General features: G+C 41.3%; 1 protein-coding gene across 1 annotated transcript in view; it reads left to right on the forward strand.

Annotated features, from left to right (window-relative positions):
- Nucleotides 1-23,352, forward strand: part of LOC126095126 (myrosinase 1-like) — a 242,830-nt gene that overhangs the window by 194,645 nt on the left and 24,833 nt on the right. The window contains exons 11-12 of the mRNA XM_049909834.1: nt 11,521-11,627; nt 12,608-12,759. Of these exons, the coding sequence (XP_049765791.1) occupies nt 11,521-11,627; nt 12,608-12,759 (259 nt within the window). The remainder of the gene's footprint in view (nt 1-11,520; nt 11,628-12,607; nt 12,760-23,352) is intronic.

Here is a 23,352-nt window from a genome sequence, read left to right on the forward strand (position 1 = left end):
AAAGTGAAGGCTGAAACACTCACTTCTGTCTTCCTAAATTATCCTGAGCTTCACAACTTCGTTTCCATGCTGAACTGCAAATGGCAAATGTAGGTATAGAGGAGTGTGAACTTGAAAATCAGCTGTAGTGTCTTATTAGATGAAAGTGTGCAGGACCTGAAGGCGTATCTATTAGTTTCTGCAATGTGTGCCAGTAGTCGTCAATGGATGAGAACAGTTTATTGTATATTAAAGTACTTGAAAGGGAACTGTATTGTTCTGAATGAATTCAATGCCCTGGCAGTGGTTGCCAAATGAAACTCAACTGGCCTCTTGGTAAGCAGAGTGGAGGCTGAATAAAATGATTAATTTAAAATACTAAGCCCTGGAAGCAAATACACAATACAATATTTATCTGTGGGATTCACAAGACGACTGTATAAAAACTAATCTCACTAGACAAAATTAATCAGCCATAAAGAAATCATATCAATGATTATTTAATACCGTTTAAGTCCATCCCTGGGCTTGATAACCACTTGGATTCGGTTAGGAAATGCGTCCACAAGGTTGTGCTGCTATGTCACATCCACTAGCTAAGGATTGGATAGCGCAATTTCACAAAACTGCGGGAACACTGATGTTGGCGTTCACCTGTTGTTCAAACTTGTCCCACAAATTTTCTGTGGGGTTCAAGTCAGGAGCCTTAGCAGGATGTTCTCTGTGAGAGGTGTGGATGGGCCTTCATCCACTGCCTTCAGCAATTCCTGTCGGGTTCGGAAGCGATTTTGACTCACAAGCCGTGAAACAAGTTTTCGGTACCTCTCAGTCAGCATATTTTTCCGACCACAATTCTGACGTCGCATTTCGTGGCCATGTGTGTTACACCGCTGCTTGTAAGCAAGTTGACCAGTCTGCTACGCGACGCAACAAACTTCACATAACGTATGGCCATGGGAGCGGCCAAACACGATTGCTCCTTTTTTGCCATTCTGTCCGTTCTTTCATTTTCCCATTTTTACGTACAAGTCCGCTTGAAGTTTGAACGTCTCACGGATCGCTACTGACTCGTGCTAAAGTAGAGGCAGTGGAGGCGCGGTTAAGCACAGGGCTCGATCGCTGCGCCGTCTGTAAGGACTTAACTAATCATCTGTGCGTGAACAGTGAGGTGGTTTTCTAGTCCGGTGAGCTTACAAGACATACCAGTGGGTAGACCATCTCTCGAAGTTTTTAAGTGACATTATGGGTGCTCAATGCGGAGACCGCTTGTGTCACAGCAAATGTCAACACGATAGTCAAATTCTTGCCGTACACGTCGCAACACGTCATGATCTGTATCAACGTTCGCATTAATTATCCTTCCTTGCAACTCTTAAAAACTGACAGCGGAGGCAAGAACACATGAAATATGACATGACGCCATAACAACAAATCACATGGAGTTAAATCATGTGGCAAAAATGGCTCTGAGCACTATGGGACTTAACATCTGAGGTCATCAGTCCCCTAGAACTTAGAACTACTTAAACCTAACTAACCTAAGGACATCACAGATATCCATGCCCGAGGCAAGATTCGAACCCATGACCGTAGCGGTCGCGCGTTTCCAGACTGAAGCGCCTAGAACCGCTCGGCCACAACAGCCGGCAAATCATGTGACAATCGGGCCACCGAAGAAGAGTAGAGTCATGATGGGGAGCAAGTCTAGTCCAACGCCGAGGCAGTTAGGCACTGCTGTAGTCACAGACGTCTGAAAGAAAATATGGTGGAACACCAGCTTGCCGCAAAATGAAGTCTTCACCGTCGTGTTGTTAAGTGTGCCATCAGTCACCGCTACACCATGTTCAGTTACAAGAAACCAGCCTCAGTTTTCTCTGCAAAGAAAGATGGTCCATAATTTTTTGAGGAGAACTTGGCACAGAAGACGTTAACTTTAGGAGAATCACGAATGTGTTCCACAATCTCATGTGGATGTTCTGCGCCCTCGCATGTTATGACGGTTCATTTTTGCCGGAAAATGAAATTTAGCTTCGGCATTGAAAACCAGCTTCCATGAACACCGCCTTCCTCCAGTAGTTGCTGCCAGTGTTAACAATGTTCACTGTCCCGAGTAGACAGAGCATGTAACAATTGCGATCGGTACGGCTTCACGCGCGCCCAGTCACGCCTAACCTGTGGTGCTGCGCTCTAGAAATACGCCACGGTGAAACATGGAGAGACTGATAAGCGTCATTTTTCTTCATAACTTGTGGTTTTTGCGCAATCGTCTTCCGAAACCTTGGAGGTATTAACGAATAATTCCGTAATACATTATTATATTTCTAGTGTAAATAGGTCAGATGGTTCAAATGGCTCTGAGCACTATGGAACTTAAGATCTGCGGTCATCAGTCCCCTAGAACTTAGAACTACTTAAACCTAACTAACCTAACGACATCACAAACATCCGTGCCCGAGGCAGGATTCGAACCTGCGACCGTAGCGGTCGCGCGGTTCCAGACTGAAGCGCCTCGTCAAGATCTACATAAAAGAGTAATTGAAAAAGTAGCCACGCATTTGACTACAATAGTAATATTACCACTGGTTTGTCTTACAGTCCAAAGAAAACTTGAAACATTTGTATGCGGTCTAGGCGCTTCAGTCTGGAACCGCTCCGGTCGCAGGTTCGAATCCTGCCTCGGGCATGGATGTGTGTGATGTCCGTAGGTTAGTTAGGTTTAAGTAGTTCTAAGTTCTAGGGGACTGATGACCACAGATGTTAAGTCCCATAGTGCTCAGAGCTATTTGAACCATTTTTGCAACATTTGTGCCTCATTAGCTGTCCCCAGAGATATTGACTAGCTTCAAATCCCTCATTTTTCACATATTCTGTTTAGCTTTGCAAAACCATTGTTACTGGTATCTTTGAAAACATTTCGACCTTTTTTTTTGCATTCATAGTTTTCTCAGCATTCATTTCGATATATGGTTTTATACTGGAAGTAAGACTATTTCAGTCACTAATTTAAATATCTGCAGTGAATCACATAACGTTCTTTATATATTGAAGCGCCAAAGAAACTGGTATAGGTATGAACATTCAAATACAGAGATATGTAAACAGGCGGAATACGATGCTGCGGTCGGCAACAACAAGTGTCTGGCACAGTTGTTGGATCGGTTACTGCTCCTACAATGGCAGGTTATCAAGTTTTAAGTGAGTTTGAACGTAGTGTTATGGTCGGCGCACGAGTTTTGCGATACAGCATCTCCGAGGCAGCGACGAAGTGGCCATTTTCCCGTACGACCATTTCACGAGTGTACCGTGAATACTAGAAACCCGGTAAAACATAAAATCCCCAACATCGCTGCGGCCGGGAACAGATCCTGAATGAACGGGACCAACGACGACTGAAGAGAATCGTTCAATGTGACAGAAGTGCAACCCTTCCGCAAATTCCTCCAGATTTCAATGCCGAGCCATCAACAAATGTCAGCGTACGAACCATTCATCATCGCTATCGACTTTCGGAGCCGAAGGCCCACTCGCGTACCCTGGGCCGTCAACACGGACTTTGGACTGTTGATGACTGGAAACATGTTGCCTGGTCGGACGAGTCTCGTTTCAAATTCTATCGAGCGGATGGATATGTACGGGTATGAAGACAAACTCATGAATCCATTGATCCTGACTGTCAGCAGCGGACTGTTCAAGCTGGTGGAGGCTCTGTAATGGGGCATGTGCAGTTGGAGTGCGATGGGACACCTGATACGTCGAGATACGACTCTGACAGGTTACACGTACGTAAGCATCCCATCTGATTACCTGCATCCTGTCATGTCCATTGTGTATTCCGAAGGACTTGGGCAATTCCAGCAGGACGATGCGACTCCCCACTCGTCCAATATTACTACCGTGTGGCTCCAGGAACACCCTTCTGAGTTTAAACACTTCCGCTGGCCATAAAACTCCTCAGACATTAACATTATATTACGGATTAATGGTGAGCTCTGCACAATTCTTTGTGTCCGTTCCCTCCAGCACTACTTCAGATATTAGTCGAGTCCATGCCACGTCGTGTTTCGGCACTTCTGAGTGCTCACGGGGACCCTACACAATATTAGGCAAGAGTACCAGTTTCTTTGGCTGTTCAGTGCAGTACCATGTGGAGATACTTGCTTATTGATAGTCTCATTATTTATGGGCATAATCATAAATTAGAGTAAAATTCATGGACATACTGTGGATACTGAAATTCTCCTACTTCTAAAATTTAACCTATGTCTGAATCATCTGGCTATGTTAATTACCTCAAACCAGTCCACAGACAGACATGACATATAAGAATATGGTATCTATTACATCATTGCCCAGGTGTAGAGGTTATTAACATTATGGAGAGGGGAGAGGAGTGAAGAGACTGTGGGCAGTGTGTGGGAGGGAGGTAGGAGGAGTGAGAGAGGGTCTGATCAGGAGTGGGGAAGAGAGGCGGATGTGGGAGAACTTACAGGTTAGACTTCATCCACAATGCGCAAAGATTCTCCTGGACTTGTTTCCAAGGCTACTCTTTATTCAATTAGTTGGCCACCTGCCAAAGTCTGAGGAACGGGCTGGAGAGTGATCTTGGTCTAAACAACACTTTTCTCTCCTACATAAGTCGATTCTATTAAACACTGGTACACTGGTAAATTTTCGTCGTACATCGTCACAGGCGATGAAGCAGGCTTCGAACCGGAAACAAAACGGCGATCCATGGAGTGGCGTCACACTACGTCTCCTCTGAAGAAAAAGTTCAAAGCCGCTCCCTTATCCGGTCTTCTGGGACTCTTGAGAGGTTGTTCCGTTCGATGTCCTCCCTCATAGAGCAACGATCAACTATGAAGTGTATTGTGTTACCGAAGACAATTTTATAAACAAATTCAGCGTTTTCATCGCTACAAAAACGCAAACATGCTTCTCCTTCTACATGACAAGGCAAGGCCTCACACAAGTCTGCTCAGCCGTTAACGGTCCAACGGAATTCTGTGAGCGCCTCTAGCTCACAAAACTTTATTGGTCTATTTTTCCTCATCCACTCCCACTCCAGGTCTCGCACCTTCCGACTTCCATCTGTTTGGCCAAATGAAGGATGAATTCACCGGAAAGCGGTATGCAGATTGTTCAGTACCTGGGACATGGTGTGCCAGGAAGTGTTGTCCTAGTTGCTGCAGATACGTCTCCAAATCTTCTGTTTCTTCGTTGAAGGCGCGAAATGTCGGCACCGTCGGTTTAGCAGCGGCTACTGCTGCTGGCTGTTGTTGTTGTTGTTGTTGTTGTTGTTGTAGCTGCAGCATCTGGAGCATCAGCTGTTGCAGTCTAGCCAATTGCTGGCTTTGGCTCTGCTGCTGTTGAACCTGGGCATAATAACATTCAAGAGATCAGCAACAGCGGGTGGTGCGTTGCCTGGCTGTGGCATATTGGGAAGCCCGGCACGTATTTCAGGTGGGATCGACATGGTACACAAGAAATAAAAATGTTAGCAAAAAAATTAGCAATAAACTAGAACACAACTTAATGTTACGAAGACTATAGCAATACACTATGGGATAGAAGCTAGAAAATGAAAGAAGGCAAAACACACAAAAGCAAAATCGGCACGTCAGTGCGATGTGTCGCAATCCCTGCGAAAAATTTTTGACCTAAGCAACGACGGCAAAACAAGCAATGCGCTACTGGCAAATAGTAGAAAAACTTCTCGAATCCCATATTCATCGCCATTTTCTACTGTATACTTAGTGGATAAGCAGAGCAAAAGTGTGGGTCCAATTCGAGGAAGTTTTCCAGAATGTGAGTGTGGTGTCACCGCCAGGCACCACCCTTGCTAGGTGGTAGCCTTTAAATCGGCCGCGGTCCGTTAGTATACGTCGGACCCAAGTGTCGCCACTATCAGTGATTGCAGACCAAGCAATGTCTGGGGAGTATACAGTCTACCCTGTATTTTCTGTATTGTGGAAACGTTACGCAGCTCACTAGAAATTGGAAATTTGTGGTAAGTTCCTGTGGGACCAAACTGCTGAGGTCATCGGTCACTAGGCTTACACACTACTTAATATAACTTAAACTAACTTACGCTGAGGACAACACAGACACCCATGCCCGAAGGAGGACTCGAACCTCCGACGGGGGGAGCCGCGAGAACTGTGGCAAGGTGCCTCTCACCGCACGGCTGCCTCGCGTGGGGCACACCTCATGTTTGTGGCTTTATGTAATCACAATATATCTTATTGCTATACTTTTACCTGTTCCTTTTTTTTTAAATTAGGAGTGGTAGCCCTGTCAACGTTCCTCAGTTTTCGAATTAATCAGGAACACCCTGTTAATACGAGTGCAGTTATCACCCTCTGCGATCGGCACTGAACCCTACATTAATTTAAATCGGAATGGCTTTTAATTTTACCTCTGCCCTTCCCCTTCCCCCACGAAGCTGCTCAAGCTCTTTAACAGACCGCTGCCTGAAATATGAGTACTACTAGCAGGGAGGTGCTACAAGCCTTGAAAAGCAGCACATTTGGTTGCTGTAGTTAAATCGGCCCCTGTTGGCGTTAAGAGCTTTGTAAAAGAGAGAACGTGAGCATTTCTACACTGCCTGTAGGAAAATCCTACCATCGCCAGAACAGTATCAGTTTGTTTGTCTATGTCATCATACTTCCCTCAAGATTAATAGAAGATAAGAAGTATTCTGCAATGTAAGCCAACATTCGTGCATGAGTAGAACATTCCTCGACACATCTTGATCAAACTAACGCCACAATAAATACGAAAGTCACATTAAGGACTAAAAACCTTTACAAAGTCTTTTACATACTTAGAGGCCTGTTTTTACAAATATAGATCACGTATCCTTACAGCAGGAACCATGGCGGCAGCTGCCTGTAGTAATTTGGAGAAACTGTGGAAAACTTACACCAAGATGGTCAGATGAAGATCAGAATCTTCAAGTTCACGAGTACGTGGCCAATTTGTTTAGCTTCTTTTGTTTCACGTCTCCGTTACAGATGTATTTTCCTAACACAGTCTTCAAAAAAGTTATTTTATACTGTACGAGGCGAGTGCTACGCTGTTCATTCATTTCTCAACATAAGTCCCTATAGATGCTGCCAATTCAGATTCTGATCTCGACGGTGATGTCTGGTTTCCATTTTTTGTGACGTAAGTTCGCTTGCTTTTTTTTTTTTTTTGTCTGAAAAACTGGATGAGCATCTCTTCGTAATAAGTGACGCGTAGAGTTCAGAAACAGGATAATATGTTAGAATGATCCGCTGCAGAGTTTTGGTGTAAGGTTCTCCAGTAAAAATTTTATGGTGCCAAGGATATTGTGAAATGACAGCAATGTTTTATCATTATTTACGTATGCGACATTTCTTTACCAAGCACCCACTCTGTTACGTAAATAATCTTTCACTGCGTCGAATCTATTGCAATATGTGCTTCTTACTGCCTTTTTAAAGAAGTTTGATTTAGAAATATGTGTAAACAGCTGCCCTTTCCCCAATGAATTTGCATTCAATTAATAATACGAATTACGATTGCTGATGTGAGGGAAGCAGAAACTGGTAGTCTGAAATTTTCGTATTTCGAAATGCGTCATTGAGAGCTAAATGCTAGATCAAACAGCAGAGTGAAAAAAGTGACGAAGACGGGATTCGATCCCACAACCTTTCGGTTTTCAGTCCCTCACTCTGCCTATAAAAAATACACCAGATGCAAATTAAATTACGCTTGGCTGCGTTGGACAACGCACTGCTGTTCTTGAGTAATGGCAGCTGTTCGCTAGGTGGCAATGAAATCGTTTTCACAACTTAACTTTTATTCATCATAATTTAGACAATTAGCACGTAATATTTATAAGCTGTATACAGAGTGTGTAGGGATTGGGAACAGGTACCATGGGCACAGGCATGTACATACAAATTATCTCCTATCACGATTTGTTATGTAATGTTTAATAAAATGTATTTTCTTGTTATGTCCAACAAATAACTTTTTTACCGTTGAAAAAGAGAAATAGAATAGCATAAACTATTTAGACCTCAGTATCAAAAAAGTTCATGCAAAACTTAAGTTTATGATTTACGAAAAAACAACATGTACGAACATGATAATAAATGAAAGTACTCGCTACCCTCTTAAAGTATAAAAGTCCCTAGTTTGTCTTCAGGGTAAGTAGACTTTCAAGCAGATAACTTATACTAGAAAATAAACAAGAAATTACATTTAAAAAACTCAGAGCACAGGCAAAATAGTATAAAAAATAAAAAGTATATCTCCATGACACACCGATGACAAGTGTCAGGTAACACTGAGAGATATTTTCGGAAATCAAATATCTCACTTGTATTCGATACCTCTAACAAATTAGCATTCAAACTATTACATGAAATAGGAGATAATGCCAATAAATATAACCACACAGGTGTTCACAAATTATGATGTGGGAATTCACAAAAAAAAAAAAAAAAAACACAAAAAAATTAAAAAGTTGTTATATTAACCTAAGTATGTTGTTAAATTAACTTAATTATGTCATGTATTGGAAAATTTGACTCGTTCCACATCATTACGAAATATCGTATTCATGATCCATGGAACTTGTATTAATCTAATCTAATCTAATCTAATCTTATATTGAACAGACAAGCCATTCATTTATTACCAGCTTTAGGGAGCTTACTGAAAACCATAACACCCTTACCTTTGGTGACCACTTAAGAGAATCCAAACACATTGTGGATAACATGCAGCATAACCTAAAAATTTAATGCTATGCCCCTGAAGTGAAAATGCAGACATTATTGAAAAGTTTCATGGAAAAGACAAGTAAATGATGTTCTTAATGATCAGTTGGATAAAACTTTCTTCAACCTTTTTGAAGATGTACTCTAGTATGATACTTTTCATTAGCACAGATAGTTTTGTGCTTTCCCCTCTATCAGATGTTAGTACTTTATATCCATATATGTTGAAATTCCTCACTTTGATTGCCTATAAACCACTAATATTTGTGTAAAATTTACATATGTAACAAATAGAAATGGAATAAAATGTGACATGTACATCTCCACATTTTCATTTATAATATTGCTGATGTATGGGACCCATTTACTATAATATTGGTATGTATTTGATCCATTTCCTAGGAATGTATCTTAATAGATGATAACCACAACAGAGTATGATATATATGACCTTTCAGAAAGAGACCTTACTTTCTAAAATATTATTCTTTTCTACTTCTCATATTGTGTACCTTAACATCTCCCATCAGTCATAAAAAATCTTTTCTTTGTGTTATAATATGTCTCCTGACACACAGGAAGATTTATAACAGAAATACAGACTTACGAAACTTCACTATAATACATCCATGTTTACATTTATGTTTCATGTCACATCAGCTAGATATAACATATGTATAAGTAATACTTCTGGTGGTTATGCAGATATGGTGCATGAAACCACTTATTTGCTCTTCACCTTGAACAGTTAATCATGGTTTTATCCACCACCCACCACAACATATATCTTTATGGTCAGTGATTATTTCACATGAGTTTGCCTATTTTAAAAATGTTACATTTTGAATTCATCTATGTAACTTGGGCACAGTTGCCACATAATCATATTAATTGTGTCAATTGGTAGGAAATAAGATAAATTTAAATAAATTTTATCCCATGTACTGGTTTTATCTATGTATCTATCAACATGTAGCTACGTTTTCTCACATCTGTAGTACACAAGTCTTAAAACATAGCCAAATTTTACTTACCTCTTTGTCCTTGTAAGACCCAATGTCACAAGTACCTTTGTTATAGAATATGATATTAGCAAAGCGTATTCTTTATTTAATATATACAATCCACTTTTTGTGCTCATACTACTTTTAGGTAGTAAGTTTATATATTTTGTCGTAAGATACCATATGATCAGCATGATGTAAGCAGTGAGAACTCTTATTCTCAGTGTTGTATTGTCCACTCCTTTTGTTGATATTTGTTTTTGTCACAAATAACTACACAAGTGATGCGTTGTTTTAAGTGCATTGCTTTAAGTTATTTTACCATATTATATTGTATATACTTCATGATGTGTCCATTTCCATGCCTTGTACGTCACCATACAGTTTTTACTTGTGTTTTTGGTGCTTTTCTTCATGATAACCTATCTACATGGTTCTCCTTTGAGCATGAAGTAAGCTTTGTTTGTATTTCAGTATAATAAGTACTTAACTTAGCTTTCTATTGAAAGGTATGTTTATATCTTTCTTGCCATGTCATGAAACCTTTCTGACTTTGCTATGCCATTCTATAAAAATATTCGTTCACATACATGTAGACAAGATATGTCATGAAGTTATATTATGATCCACCCCAATGTGTTCTATATAATTGTTGTGTGTATTATTATATTACAATCATTCCACATTCCCAGTTTAAAGATCTGTGGAGACTCCATATCTTAAATTATTGCACATTTATGTTTTTAATTTGTAGATAGTTTTTGCTCTTAAATGATGTGACATGTATGTTGGTACTTTAATTGCACTCCTGCAGGTACCCATTTCAAAAATAATATACACTCCAAGTTGTCACCTTGATGAGACCCTTATTCTTAAATTTTTGCCCCTCTATGCTCTTACCTTAAAAACAGCAGTGTTCCTACCTACATTACTTAAATAATACATACTTTATGTTTTGTTGTTATAGGTCACATACTCCTACTGATGTGACAGTTACTCTGATAGCATATCTATATATTTTTTATGATGAGGTACAACTTGTTTCACACCTATATATGCATAGCCCTCCACAACAGAATATTACTTGTTCACTTCTATAGTAATTCCTTTGATTTCAAATCTGTTCAAGGAAAGGGTAGATTTATACTTGTCATGTTGAATTGCACTTACTTTAAACTTCACCAGGGTACTATATAATATATTCATTCTGTACTATTATACATTGACAATGTGAATAATTGTACCTCAATGCCTTAATGTTCTATAATGGATGGTTTAGACATACTTTATAGATTGATGGTATTTACTGAATCTATGAACTGGAAATTCCAGTTTTCCAGAATCCATGCTACATGTAGCCAATATTTACCCCCTATCACCCACCCACACAACTATACTTCAATATTTCATTATTTCTAAAAATATATGATAGGTAAATATTCTACAGAGAGCGCAACTTGAACCCACACAGTACCCCCCACCCCCCACCCTCCCACACCTTTCCTGTTGCTCCTGTACACTACAACTGGCAGTTGCCTGTGCTCGTTTCATATTTGCTCTGTGACCCAGAACATCCTGAACATAATTTTCAACATAAACAAATAAATACAGAACATTTCAGCTGTATGACGATTATAACCAATATAGTTTAGAGGAACCACTGTTTTCAGTTTAATTATTCAGTGTAGTTATTCATTTTGATTATATGTGTTGGGGTTGGAATGTGGAGCCCAGCCTTTTGTGAACTGAGCGGTACTAATTACGCCATTATTCCTTCTTTTCAGTGTTACTTGTCTGAACTGCTGAAGGCCATTAATGAGGACGGAATTGACGTATTTGGCTACATAGTATGGTCACTCATCGACAACTTCGAGTGGCAAGCAAGTTACACGTAAGTTGCAGTTTTCTACAAAACCTTTTTTTTTTTTTTTTTACAAAAATTCGTCTTCTGCAACAAGAACGAAACGCTCGTAATGATTTTGTTGTTATAAATTAAAAAAAGTAAAACTGGACACGAAATATAATAATGCAGTGATTGTGTTGTTTTAAAATTAACTCCACAGGTAAAATGTGATAAATTTCGGATTTTCATCTTCATGGACATGGTGCGGTATAAAATGATGTACTAACTTATTTAAATCGACATAGACAGAATGTACAAAGTAAAACTGAGCCGAAAAATACTTCATGCTCCTTAACAAAGGCAACCCAACATATATCATTTCTCCCAGATGCGGATGTCTGCCTTTAGGTGCATGAAATATTTTCCAGGCCACTTCTATTTTGTCCACTCCATACATTTCATAAGCTGCTGTACAGTGCTTAGTGGAAGATACATTCTGCCCCATTCTGTTGGCGTAGAAAAATGACTTTCTATGAACCTAGGTCTGTGCACAAATTTCTCTTGCCTCATTCGTTCAACCACTACGTGAGCTCGAAGCTAGAGGTAGTGGATGTGCTGCACGCTCTTCCCCAAGTAGGTGTCATGTACTGGTAGCTTTTGTTTGTTCTGCACCGTTATTTGGTTTTCTCCTAAAAATGATTCTGAAGCGTTTCGTCGCTTACTCCTGAAATATAAATCAATTAATATCACATGTTTCTCAGCTGAGTAGTAGACTATAGCAAACGGTAATGGCGAGTGCAGACATATGACTAGATGCATGTGTGTCTAGCTCTTTTCAATCACCATTCGCCTCATTGTTCATGCTAAACATCTACAAAATACTGAAACTCTAGATCAATATATTAAATGAATACTTTCTGTAGTAATGGACGAGTCTTTATTAAAGATGGGGAAAGTTTTTCTGCTCTCACAATAGACACTTACCACATTGTAAATGTATTCTGAACCATACTTTATTTCTGTTGCAGGAGCAAATTTGGACTGTACTATGTAGACTTCAACGACTCAGAGTTGCCGAGGACTGCGAAGTCTTCTGTTACTTTTCTCAAAGGGGTCATTGCAGCCAACGCCTTGTCGAGCCAATATTTTGCTACTGATACAGACCAGAAAAACTCAACTTGTAAGTCAATAAACTTCTCTTTCTCTTTCTCTTTCTCTTTCTCTTTCTCTTTCTCTCTCTCTCTCTTCATGGTAGATGATAACTTCCTTCCTCGCCAGTAACAAATAGAGTGCCACTTAACAAAAAGTACATAACATACACAAATCATATTTTCTGTCCACGAAGGACAGAGTTCTCTTTTATTTTCAGTGCATTACGTAGTCATTTTAGTCCAGTGGTGGCTCTAAGTCAATTCTAAACTTTCCAGGTTCTCATATAATGAGTAGGTGCGATAGAATGTGAGCTAAACCGGTTGCAGTATTACATTGCAACTCACCTCTTCTTCTTTTGTCGCCATGATCCGTTTTTCTGTTGGTTGGTTGGTTGTTTCGGGGAAGGAGACCAAACAGCGAGGTCATCGGTCTCATCGGATTAGGGAAGGACGGGGAAGGAAGTCGGCCGTGCCCTTTGAAAGCAACCATCCCGGCATTTGCCTGGAGCGATTTAGGGAAATCACGGAAAACCTAAATCAGGATGGCCGGACGCGGGATTGAACCGTCGTCCTCCCGAATGCGAGTCCAGTGCCTAACCACTGCGCCACCTCGCTCGGTCGTTTTTCTGTTTTGCTTCGTATTCGAAATGAGTTCACTGAAAATGACATAATGTTTCAGGCTGCTATCAACTTTAGTTCTTCTTCTGAAGTCTTCATTTGACTATCACAGTCGTTGCTTATATGCATCTCTCCTATTTTTTCAGACTAATTGCTATTCCATGACTGTAACTTTTGTTAGATTTGGGATTTGACCTGCGTTACTTAGTATCTGAAAGACATTGACTGAAGGCTTTACGTAAATTGTCCTTGAAGTTACACCTGATATAATGAAAGAGCCCATCCCAAGGTTATCCACCTTGTTTGTTTACAAATCTGATTACCTATACAACTTCTCAACGTGTGAGGTAAGGTGAGCTCACTGCTCAACCATCCTGATCTAATATCACTAGACATAGTATTAGGTACCCCACTTAAGGAGCATGCTGGTCGTTTTGGAGCGTGCGGATGGTGTACAGCTGGTACCAGGTGCTCTTGTAACCCTCCATCTCTGACGTAAGGCGTGGAGTGAAGCAGTGTGTATATGCTAGTTGGTTGTATGGGATCAGCACACAACTATGGGTCGATATAAGGACATGATAGCATCACAGCAAGGAGACGTCTTCATTGGAAGCGCCCATGATCAGACCTGCCCAGATAGCCGTGCATATTGATGTGCTGCTCCTGGGACATGGAGGTTCGCTAGTCCCAGGCTGAACCTCCACAATAGATTCACAACAAGGGTCGGTATTCAAGCGACTCAGGGTGTGTTTTTTTGCCGGTTTCCGACATCCCAAGAGGTGAATACTGGGCTGGTACCAAAGTCCCGCCTCAGTTACACGATTTGCAAACGTTAAGAGAATTGCGCTCACTCTGGAGCGTAGAACTTCTCTCCCATGGTGTGTGGGGCTGAGAAGAGAAATGGAATGAGCTAACTTCCCAGCTGAAACTAATTAAATTAGTAGAAAAGCGTGAACACTCCGGAGCAATTCAGGGCATCAGTCTACAACAGCAATGCGGAACCAAGGATAATACCCTCAGAAATGGCATTGCACATTAATACATGTGCTGGAAAAAATTTCTTGGATATCAATACATACATATAGACAAACCAAGAGCTAAACCAAATCGGTAAAGACCTACAGGACAACATAGTCTTCTGAGATCCCTTCTGTGAACAGGAGAGAAACGAGATCAGGTAAACTATAGAAACTGGAAAATAAGCAGGAATGACTGGAATATTCCCAGTACTTATAAAATACCTAGGGAAGCAGGGAAGGACTTGGTTGACACACTTTTATAGAGATCACTGACTAATTTCCTGCTCAATTTAAAATTTCTCTCCCATTGGCAATCCTCAAACCAGGGAAGCCACTGGAAGATACTTCTAACTATTTCCCAATCATATCGCTCAATGTCAGCTTCAAAATACTTTAATGCCTCATTCTGAAAAGAATCAGATAATAGAAATCAGGCTAGCTTCAGGAGTGAGTGAATCTGCTGTAAGTGGTGCTGCTGTGAGTTGGTGTTGGCTGTAACACCCACACAAAGGATGGCTTTAAAGACAGCATTGAACATAGAAGATGCTGATCATACACCATTAAAATGGACTTCCACAAGGATCTCCACTGGCCTCAGTAGTACACCAGTGACGTGCCAGACACAAATGGCAGAACATGCATTTCTCAAAGTGTACGAAGCCTCAGTACAAATAATGCAGCAAGAAATAAAGTCCAGCAATCAGTGTCAACAAGGATGAGTCTCTCTGAACTAAAAGACAGACGATGGAGTCAGAGCCGCTACTAGGCGGTGTCTGCATAGTGTCTCATAGGAATGAGGTTCCAAGTGTGAGTTGGTTGTGAAGCTGTTGCCGGCTGTCGTATATCAAGGTGGGAAGCTTGTGGTACAGAGCCGCCAGAGGCATGGCTCAGTGGGCGTGCTCCATTGCGTCCACCGGATCCTGCGTGACAGCTGTCGGCATCTGACAGACACTTGCAATTCAGCTGCTAACTTCGTCGCCCATGCGCTGCTACTGAGACATGATACCACATTATACTTTGCAGATGTTTAGAGTCAATATTATAAAAGATGAAGATTCCTGAAAGCAACTAAGACAGAAGCATGTGCGTTACAATTATATAAGTAATAGCTAACCAACAGGTTGTCATAAGGTTTTGCCATAACAGTGTGACACACATTTTCCCCCCCATAAGCACCCTGGCATTACACTAGGCTATCCATTAGTTACGAGAAGCAGCTGAAAAATACGAGCCAGAAAGTCAAGACTCGGGGAGAGGGGGGGGGAGGGGGTTGATGCGTCATCCATCCTGAGCACTGGAAAGGGCACAATTGGAAAGGGATTATGGCACTACTGCATTTAAAGGGACACTTTTCTCAAGGTAACGAATATGCACTGTGGGTTCTGGATTTAAAGGGCCACTAATAAGACTTCTGGGAAAACAGCCTCCCCCACATCTGAGGCAGTTGTGTGACATGCCACCCCCACCACCACCACCATGGGCACCATTGCCACTTCTCAGGCAATTGCATGTGATGGTCACCGAACTATAGTACTGGTACCCCTCTCCTGGCATGTGGCCAGGTTATCACAACACTGTGAGAGTTATAGACAAGGTAACGAGGTCAGGGCCCGCGTGAGCCCATAAGAAGCTGGCTCTCCACTATCCACCCAGCCCCATTTTCATTTTAGAGCAATTCAACATTTGTGTTCCGTATCCCGCAGTGCAAGGATCAGGTTTCTTTTTCTTTGTAAATAATAACAGGCATATAACAAAATTCTGTTTCATTACGAAGAATTTTGTTACAGTATTTTTTTACAGTCTAATAGAAAACTCAGAGGCAAGCAGAGATATAAAAGAGCGATACTATTTACATTGCAGCATCGGTATATTACTACATTTCCCATTGGTTATTTACATACCTTTTCTTTATCCAGTTCAGAATTTTTATATACACATACAATAAATGGGAAATGAGACTAAGTGGTATGACTAACAGTAGGTGAAGAATAAACAACACTCACACAGATGTGACCATGGTGCGCAATTTATGTAAATGTGAGAACAGGATGGGGCCAATCACATCCTCACAGATAAACTGTTTGTTGTCATTGCGTGACACACTAGCTTTTACCTGTGATATAGTATATACTACATGGTCTCACAATCGAAACGCTACTTGGCATACCAAGTGTTGAGGACATTCACCTCATCTTTCATCAGGTCAATAACCTTACTCTTTTGATGTGTAACTTCATACAGTTTATCATCTGCATGTCTAGACATGTGTAACATCATGTAGTTTATCATCTGCATGTCTAGACATGTCATATGAGTTATTACTTGATATGGATCACAGCCTTTCAATCATTCAGTGAAAGTGTCTGCATCCATGTAAAGTAATATCGAATCAGTGAGGTTTCCCAAATTAACAGTGGAGGTGGTAGATGTGTTATTTGGAAAGGTCCACTACACACATACCGATACAGACAAGCTTTGTGAATCGCATCACGACCTTAGCCATCTCAGGAGCGACTCATCCTTGATGGTGGATAGTGGCCAACTTAAAATTTGGCCTGGCGATATAACATAGAGCGCCATGACGCCCACCCGAATGTTAAACTAAATGATTTCACGATGATTTCTCAAATCTTGTATAGTTTTCTTAGAAACTGAACTGCTCATTAACTAGAAAAATTCCTTTCAAAATCACATGCCGCAAGACGCTTTTCAGAAGTGACATCTTTATACGCCTTTCACCAGCGTGACTGTTTGAAGGAGATGCCGCGCATGACCCTAATAAGTTTTATCCCCAAAGTGAGGCACTGCTGCAGGTTTCTGTAAATTATGATTTTTTTCTTTTTATCCTCCTGTGTCGTCATGAACGTGGGGATGGGCCCAGTGCATGGGACTAATAACTCCAGATATAGGGGCAAGTCAATATGCACATCGTGTAGGCAAAGTAGGATATATCATGTCTGCTTTCACAAATGTTCATTACCAGAATACGCAGCCGCATCTTTGAATGCAGCCGCATCTTTGAATTCACCAGCATCGCGATTTTTCCTTATCTGACAGCCATCAGAAACTTCCAATCGGCAGAGATTGCTGCATGAGATACCTCTATAGGTTGTTTTACATCCAATTACAGGATGTAACTAACTCGTCACAGGGTTTGTACACATCCTCGCTTATGGATTATTCACTTTCGCATACTTGTGCAGATACTGGCAAAGTTCCCTGTGAATCCCATGTTCGAAAATGCACACCATCTAAACATAGTTCAATACTGAACTCATGTTCTCTTTAATGCTGCATCTTACGAAAGTGCAATAAAAGGCAGGATCCGGAGTATATGTGTCTATGCATACATTCTGAAATTCCTTGAAAATGTGCGCAAACAGGTGTATATCTGTTTCTATGCGTACTCGAGTGTATTCCCCTAAAGCAGGTACGTCGAACACCTGTCAAACATTAACCACATGTCTATACTTCTCACCCATTATGCCAGTCTCTGTAAATTTACTGGAGAATGTGGCTATCTCTGGCAATGTGGTTTTCATCTAGCCTCTCCTTCAAATCTAGGTGAAAATAGGGAAAGAACACCTATGTTGTCACAGACTGAAACTTTGCAGCATTAGGATTCGCAGCTCTAGGGATATGCATGCCCTCCTGTTATACTGTCTCAGAAAGTATTTTAAGAGATGGAAGCGTAAAAGTTAGTGAATCCAGGAAGCATAAAAGTTAGTGAATCCAGGAAGTGGCGAGTGATTTTGAATGTGAGACATTTGGGGATAGAACTGTATTTTTTTGACGTTATCAGGCAGGACACTAACCTCATCAACTAACCTTATCAACTCTCAAATCGATGTCACCCAAGTGCTCGACAAGGAAGTGAGCATAATACCTGCTCAGATTATGAAAGGAAGTGGGTATGTGCAATGACAGCTGGTATTTTAAGTTTCATGCATTGTGTTCTGCACCATAGAACTTCGCCATCAGATTACAGTGATCATTATGTGGAGTCTGCTTTTCTATCCACCGGTAGCTCGTAAATATGACAATCAACTGCCTGCTTGTATAAGGCATCATTCTCCCATGATTCGGTCATGGGAATGTTGTTGTGGTAAATCACATCAACATGCCACGTAAAATTTTCGAGATCAGTGAGCAATCATCTCGGAGAATTTGAATTGGTTAAGACTCGAGTCATATGAACATACAGCTTGTTGTATTTGTCGTTCTGTGAACAACAATGAGGAACACTAGGGTCACCTTCACAGTGTACCACAGCAATAACGCCTTTGTTTTGCATATTGTGCTTACCATACTCACCATCATAATCATAATCATCATCATCATCTTCTTCTTCTTCTTCTTTTTCTGCTTTGCATTTATCTACATCCCCGCCATAAACATAAACTGAATAGTCTGCGTTCAGCCTCTCAAACTTGAGCAGGTTCTGGAGTTTAAATGGGAATGAGATGTCGCTGAAGTTACAATCCTCGCAGATACTAGACGTCTGGTGTGTAGTTGTAAGACCAGCATTGTTCTTGTAATTTCTGTTGTAAGGCAGAGGCGACAGGCAAAGAAAATTCGTTATCCTATTCAAGATTCTGGACATAATACAAGTGCGTTTAGCGGCAATATCTTTTGGAGGAGGGATAAAACTGAATCCCCTAGTAACGAATCGTGGACACGTGATAGACATCAAGGAAGAGTACATGTCTGAGTGCCTTACTGGCCTTGTCGGAAAAATAGCCCAGCATGACATTCAAGGTGGAATTTCTAAATCACTCTGTAATTGAGCCACCGTGTCACCCCGAAATATCACAATAGTTTTCCCGTAACTGTAGACAATGGGTTATTGCTCATCTCCTTTACTACCTTCTGTGCGGGAAGGGGGGGGGGGATGGAAGGTGCTTGAGTTTGCAACATAGGACCACAATGCGGAGTGCCGCTGCTCATTGATGTTTCTTGGGAACGCACTTTCCAAGACAGGCAGCTACGCATTAAGAAAAGTCTTAGAGTCTTGGTAGCCTGCACTACAGTGAGCTTGCAAGATCAGATTCCCGACGCAATGGTAATTTATGTATAAGGTTACTACGTCATCCATATCAGCTTCTTCAACCACCAGGCCTAACACAGATGACATGGATTTTGTGTATGGGTACTATATTTTATTTGGAAAGAAATTTTTCTCCTGAAGCCAACATCTTATTAAAGTTATGTAATAGGCATCAAAGTTCTGTATCGAGACAGCTACTAACTAACTTGCCATTTTGGGGTGATAGAATCAAAGGCCGCAGCACTCTTCTGTGGTCCACTGCAAAACATGATTGGAATTTTGAGCATGAAAGACGTGCTTTATTGCCTTGCTGTTAGACATACGTTTTGGCAGTAGCAGTATCAAAGTTTGATAAAATGTATACCGCAATGCGAATTGAAGTGCAAGGTTAAAATGTCATCCATATCAGCTTCTCCAAGCATCATGCCGTAATCATTAAAAAAAAAAAGATCTACCTCACCCAAAATCATTGGTAGAGCATACTGGGAATTAAATTTTAGCATGCTCCAAATTAGTACGGGATGCTCATCACCAGTCATGGATCAACTGGAGACGTTCCTTTTGTGACACGGTTCGCTGGTGTGAAACATTGTGAAACTTGGTATGTATAAATTATGCAAACTTGAGGCCAAATGACGAAAGGAGAAAGAACATCGAATATTAGTACCTTCTAAATCGTGAACTGCAAGCAAAAGTAGATAACAGGTAGATCGAACACACAGTTTAAAAAATACAGCTTCAGGAAAGTGATCTAGAAGATAAAATCGTCACATGCAAGGTTTGTGACCACAACCCAAATGATAAGTAGAGCATTTAGCACCTTACAACATATATAAAGAAAACATATGAACAGAAGTATAATGGGTGATCCAGAAATGTTGCAGCAAACTTAGAGGGCGACTCGAGGAACAATTCGAGGATAGGGACCAATGTCCAGAAACGTTATCTATCGACGCTGTAGAGCTTCTCACTAGGCCGCCCTTCGGCAGCAAACGTGACTTTGTGCACTGACGGACAATAGGCGGGACATCTCGCAATGTTGTTTGTTACTTAGTGATCGTGACTTCTGGCACAGTCACCATTGGAGAACTTATAGCTAGCTGCTGTTTAGAACGGCCATGCATCATATGACACACGAGTGCCTTAGTGGGTCATGATTTCGGACACAAATTTCCATCCACAGTTTATTTTTCTCCTGGGACCCTCTAAAATCTCCACTGTTTTTCGGTACAAAGGAGATGGAAACCCGTGTCCGAAGCCGTCATCTCCCAAGGCAATGCTGCATAATCATAGGAGACGGGGCCTTTCTGCACAGCATCTTCTCCACTGGCGACTACACCAATCGGTCGGAATCATCGAATAAGGAACAACATTGCGAGACAGTCCGCCTAAGGTCCATCAGCATACGAAGTCACGTTCGCTGCCGAAGGGGTGGCCTATTGGGAGGCGCTGGGGCTCATAACTTGCACGCCCTGTAGCGCCGTTGCACGACTTTTCCGGACAGGGGTTGCTATCTTCGATTTGTTCCTGAAGACACCCTCTAGAACCCCTCGAAGTATGTCGCAACATTTCTCGGTCACCCTGGATATGTACTATCCTGTCTGCAGGTGGGAATGAATATCTTAGCTGGAATGTAGGTAAAAGATCATTTCCAGAAGTTGGTTGGAGCAAGACCATCTGTGGTACAAAAAAGGGGAAAGCTGTTTCACTATTGTACGTATATTGATCACACCAAAGTATTAATATCTTGTCACAACCAGTACCCGGAGAAGTAATAGCAGACACGATAAAAATCATGCCAAGACTGGGAGACCGGGAGTAGACAGTATCCCCAATAATTTTACAAAACTTTCTGGTTAGTCATCGGAGGAAGAAGAAGTGCCGGAGACACTTGTATACTGCTAATCAAACCGGAATAATCGCACCTGTCCCAAGAAAAACATAATAACAGATTTCAGGTTAACAACGTTGTTACGTGTAGACTCGAAAACATACCTAGTGACACAGCAGCAAGATTACAATGAACCATTCCAAACATCTTCGGACCGAAAAGGAGGCGTAGCAGACAAAACAAAAGTATCTTAGTTGTAATTTTTTACTTAAAAGAGACACGGCCTTCTTATGACATCGCCAGGCATAAACCTAGGGCTATTGAACATCGCTTTAGAGAAAACCTTCCATAAAGTCAGCCATCAGTGCCTAAGGGGTGTTTCATCATTTCAGATTTTCACGGCAGGTTTTGATTTGATTTGATTTTAACAGGGAAGCTAAAACAGCTTAGGTCTAACCCGCCACTGCCCGCACCGAAACTAAGTTTATTGTGCGGTATCTCTCCCTGTATATCTAGTAAAGCCAACCAATGCCCTTAAATTGTGAAAGGAGTCCCTTTACCATTTTTTTTTGTTAGACATAATTTCTTCAGGTCTAGTTGTCTCGAAGATTCTGTATCATTTACTCTCCAACGCCATGCATTCGAAGATTAGGTGTGATGCAGTTTCTTCACCCTCATCACAGATCCTACATTTAGGATCCTCTTCCGTTATACGCATTGTGTGTAGGTGGTTTCATTTTAAATTCCCATGGCCGGTCATCAGTCCAGTCATGAGTTTGATCTCTTTCCTCTTCATTCCCAGGATTACAGAGCTTCTTTTAAAACATGGCTTGGGCATTATTATCTTATCATGTTTTTGTTTATGGACCTTGGTCCAATATCCTGCTGCTGTTTCCTAAGGCAATTCCGTAGTTCTAACGTGATCATATCCTTGGTGATTGTCAGGACAGGTTCCTGTTGAATAAATTGAGTTGTAGCCCCCGTCCTAGCCAATCTGTTGGCTTGTTCATTGCCACAGATCCCTGAGTGACCAGGGACCCACACTGGGTTTACCCTATTGCTTCCCCCTAGCTCCACCAGAGTCCTGTGGCATTCTGAAACAATCTTAGAACTTGTTGCATAAGCTGACAGGGCTTCCTGGTTGTCTGAATAGATGTAGATGCTATGGTCCTTGTAGCACCTACGCATATTCTCCTCCACACGTGTCCTGATTGCAGTAATTTCAGCTTGGAATACAGAGGCCACTTTTCCTAGACACATCAGTGAACCAAACAGTGTCCCTCATACGGTGTCGAACTGTTTTTTCCCACTGCTCCCTGCTTCCAATTATTATATTCTAAGGCTTGTCGAAGCAGTTGGGAGTTATTATATAGTCGGCAGGCATTTCCCCAGCCATTCCTATATTTACCTCACCCACTGTGTTGGTGTATGATTCTGGATATCCGAATGAGACCCAGTTTTTGCCACTTTTAAGTCTATGTCCCCCAGCTGCTGCTTCCATCTTGATCCAAAGGTGTAGTGGAGGCATGTTCAGCATATCTTCGATTCCAGCGGTTGGTGTGCTGCTAATTCCGCCTGTTATGGCTAAGCAGGCCAATCTCTGCACCTTAGCAAGCTTCTTAGCTGCATCCCGCTGTTCTACCTTCTTCCACCACACTACAGTCTGACCACTGTGGTGTATATCCAGTGCATACCCCTGGGGCTTAGGCCCCAGTTTCTGCCACAAGCCCTTCTAGTACTCACTAGAGTACTTTTTGTTTTGGGGCAGATATTCTTAATGTGAGGGGTCCATTTTAGCTTCTCATCTAAGGTTACCCCTAGATATTTCACTCTCCCCTTCACAGGTAGAGTTTCATCGAAGAGCTTTAGATTCCAACTTGAATGTTGAATATGTCTCTTCGTAAATGGCACGAATTTCGCACATTATCCAATCCTCCATGTGCCATATTTCTGTCAATAAATTTGCCAAGTATTACTATGACAAGGACATCTGCATATTCTTGGCAGAATCATTGTCTGGCATTTAATTCCTTCTCCACATTCCCAATGAGTTGGTGGAGAGCTGACTTGCATGATTTACCTGCCTGATATGCGTGTTGGTTTGAAT

The sequence above is a fragment of the Schistocerca cancellata genome, chromosome 8 (assembly GCF_023864275.1).
Source record: "Schistocerca cancellata isolate TAMUIC-IGC-003103 chromosome 8, iqSchCanc2.1, whole genome shotgun sequence".
NCBI classification, from domain to species: Eukaryota; Metazoa; Arthropoda; class Insecta; order Orthoptera; family Acrididae; genus Schistocerca; species Schistocerca cancellata.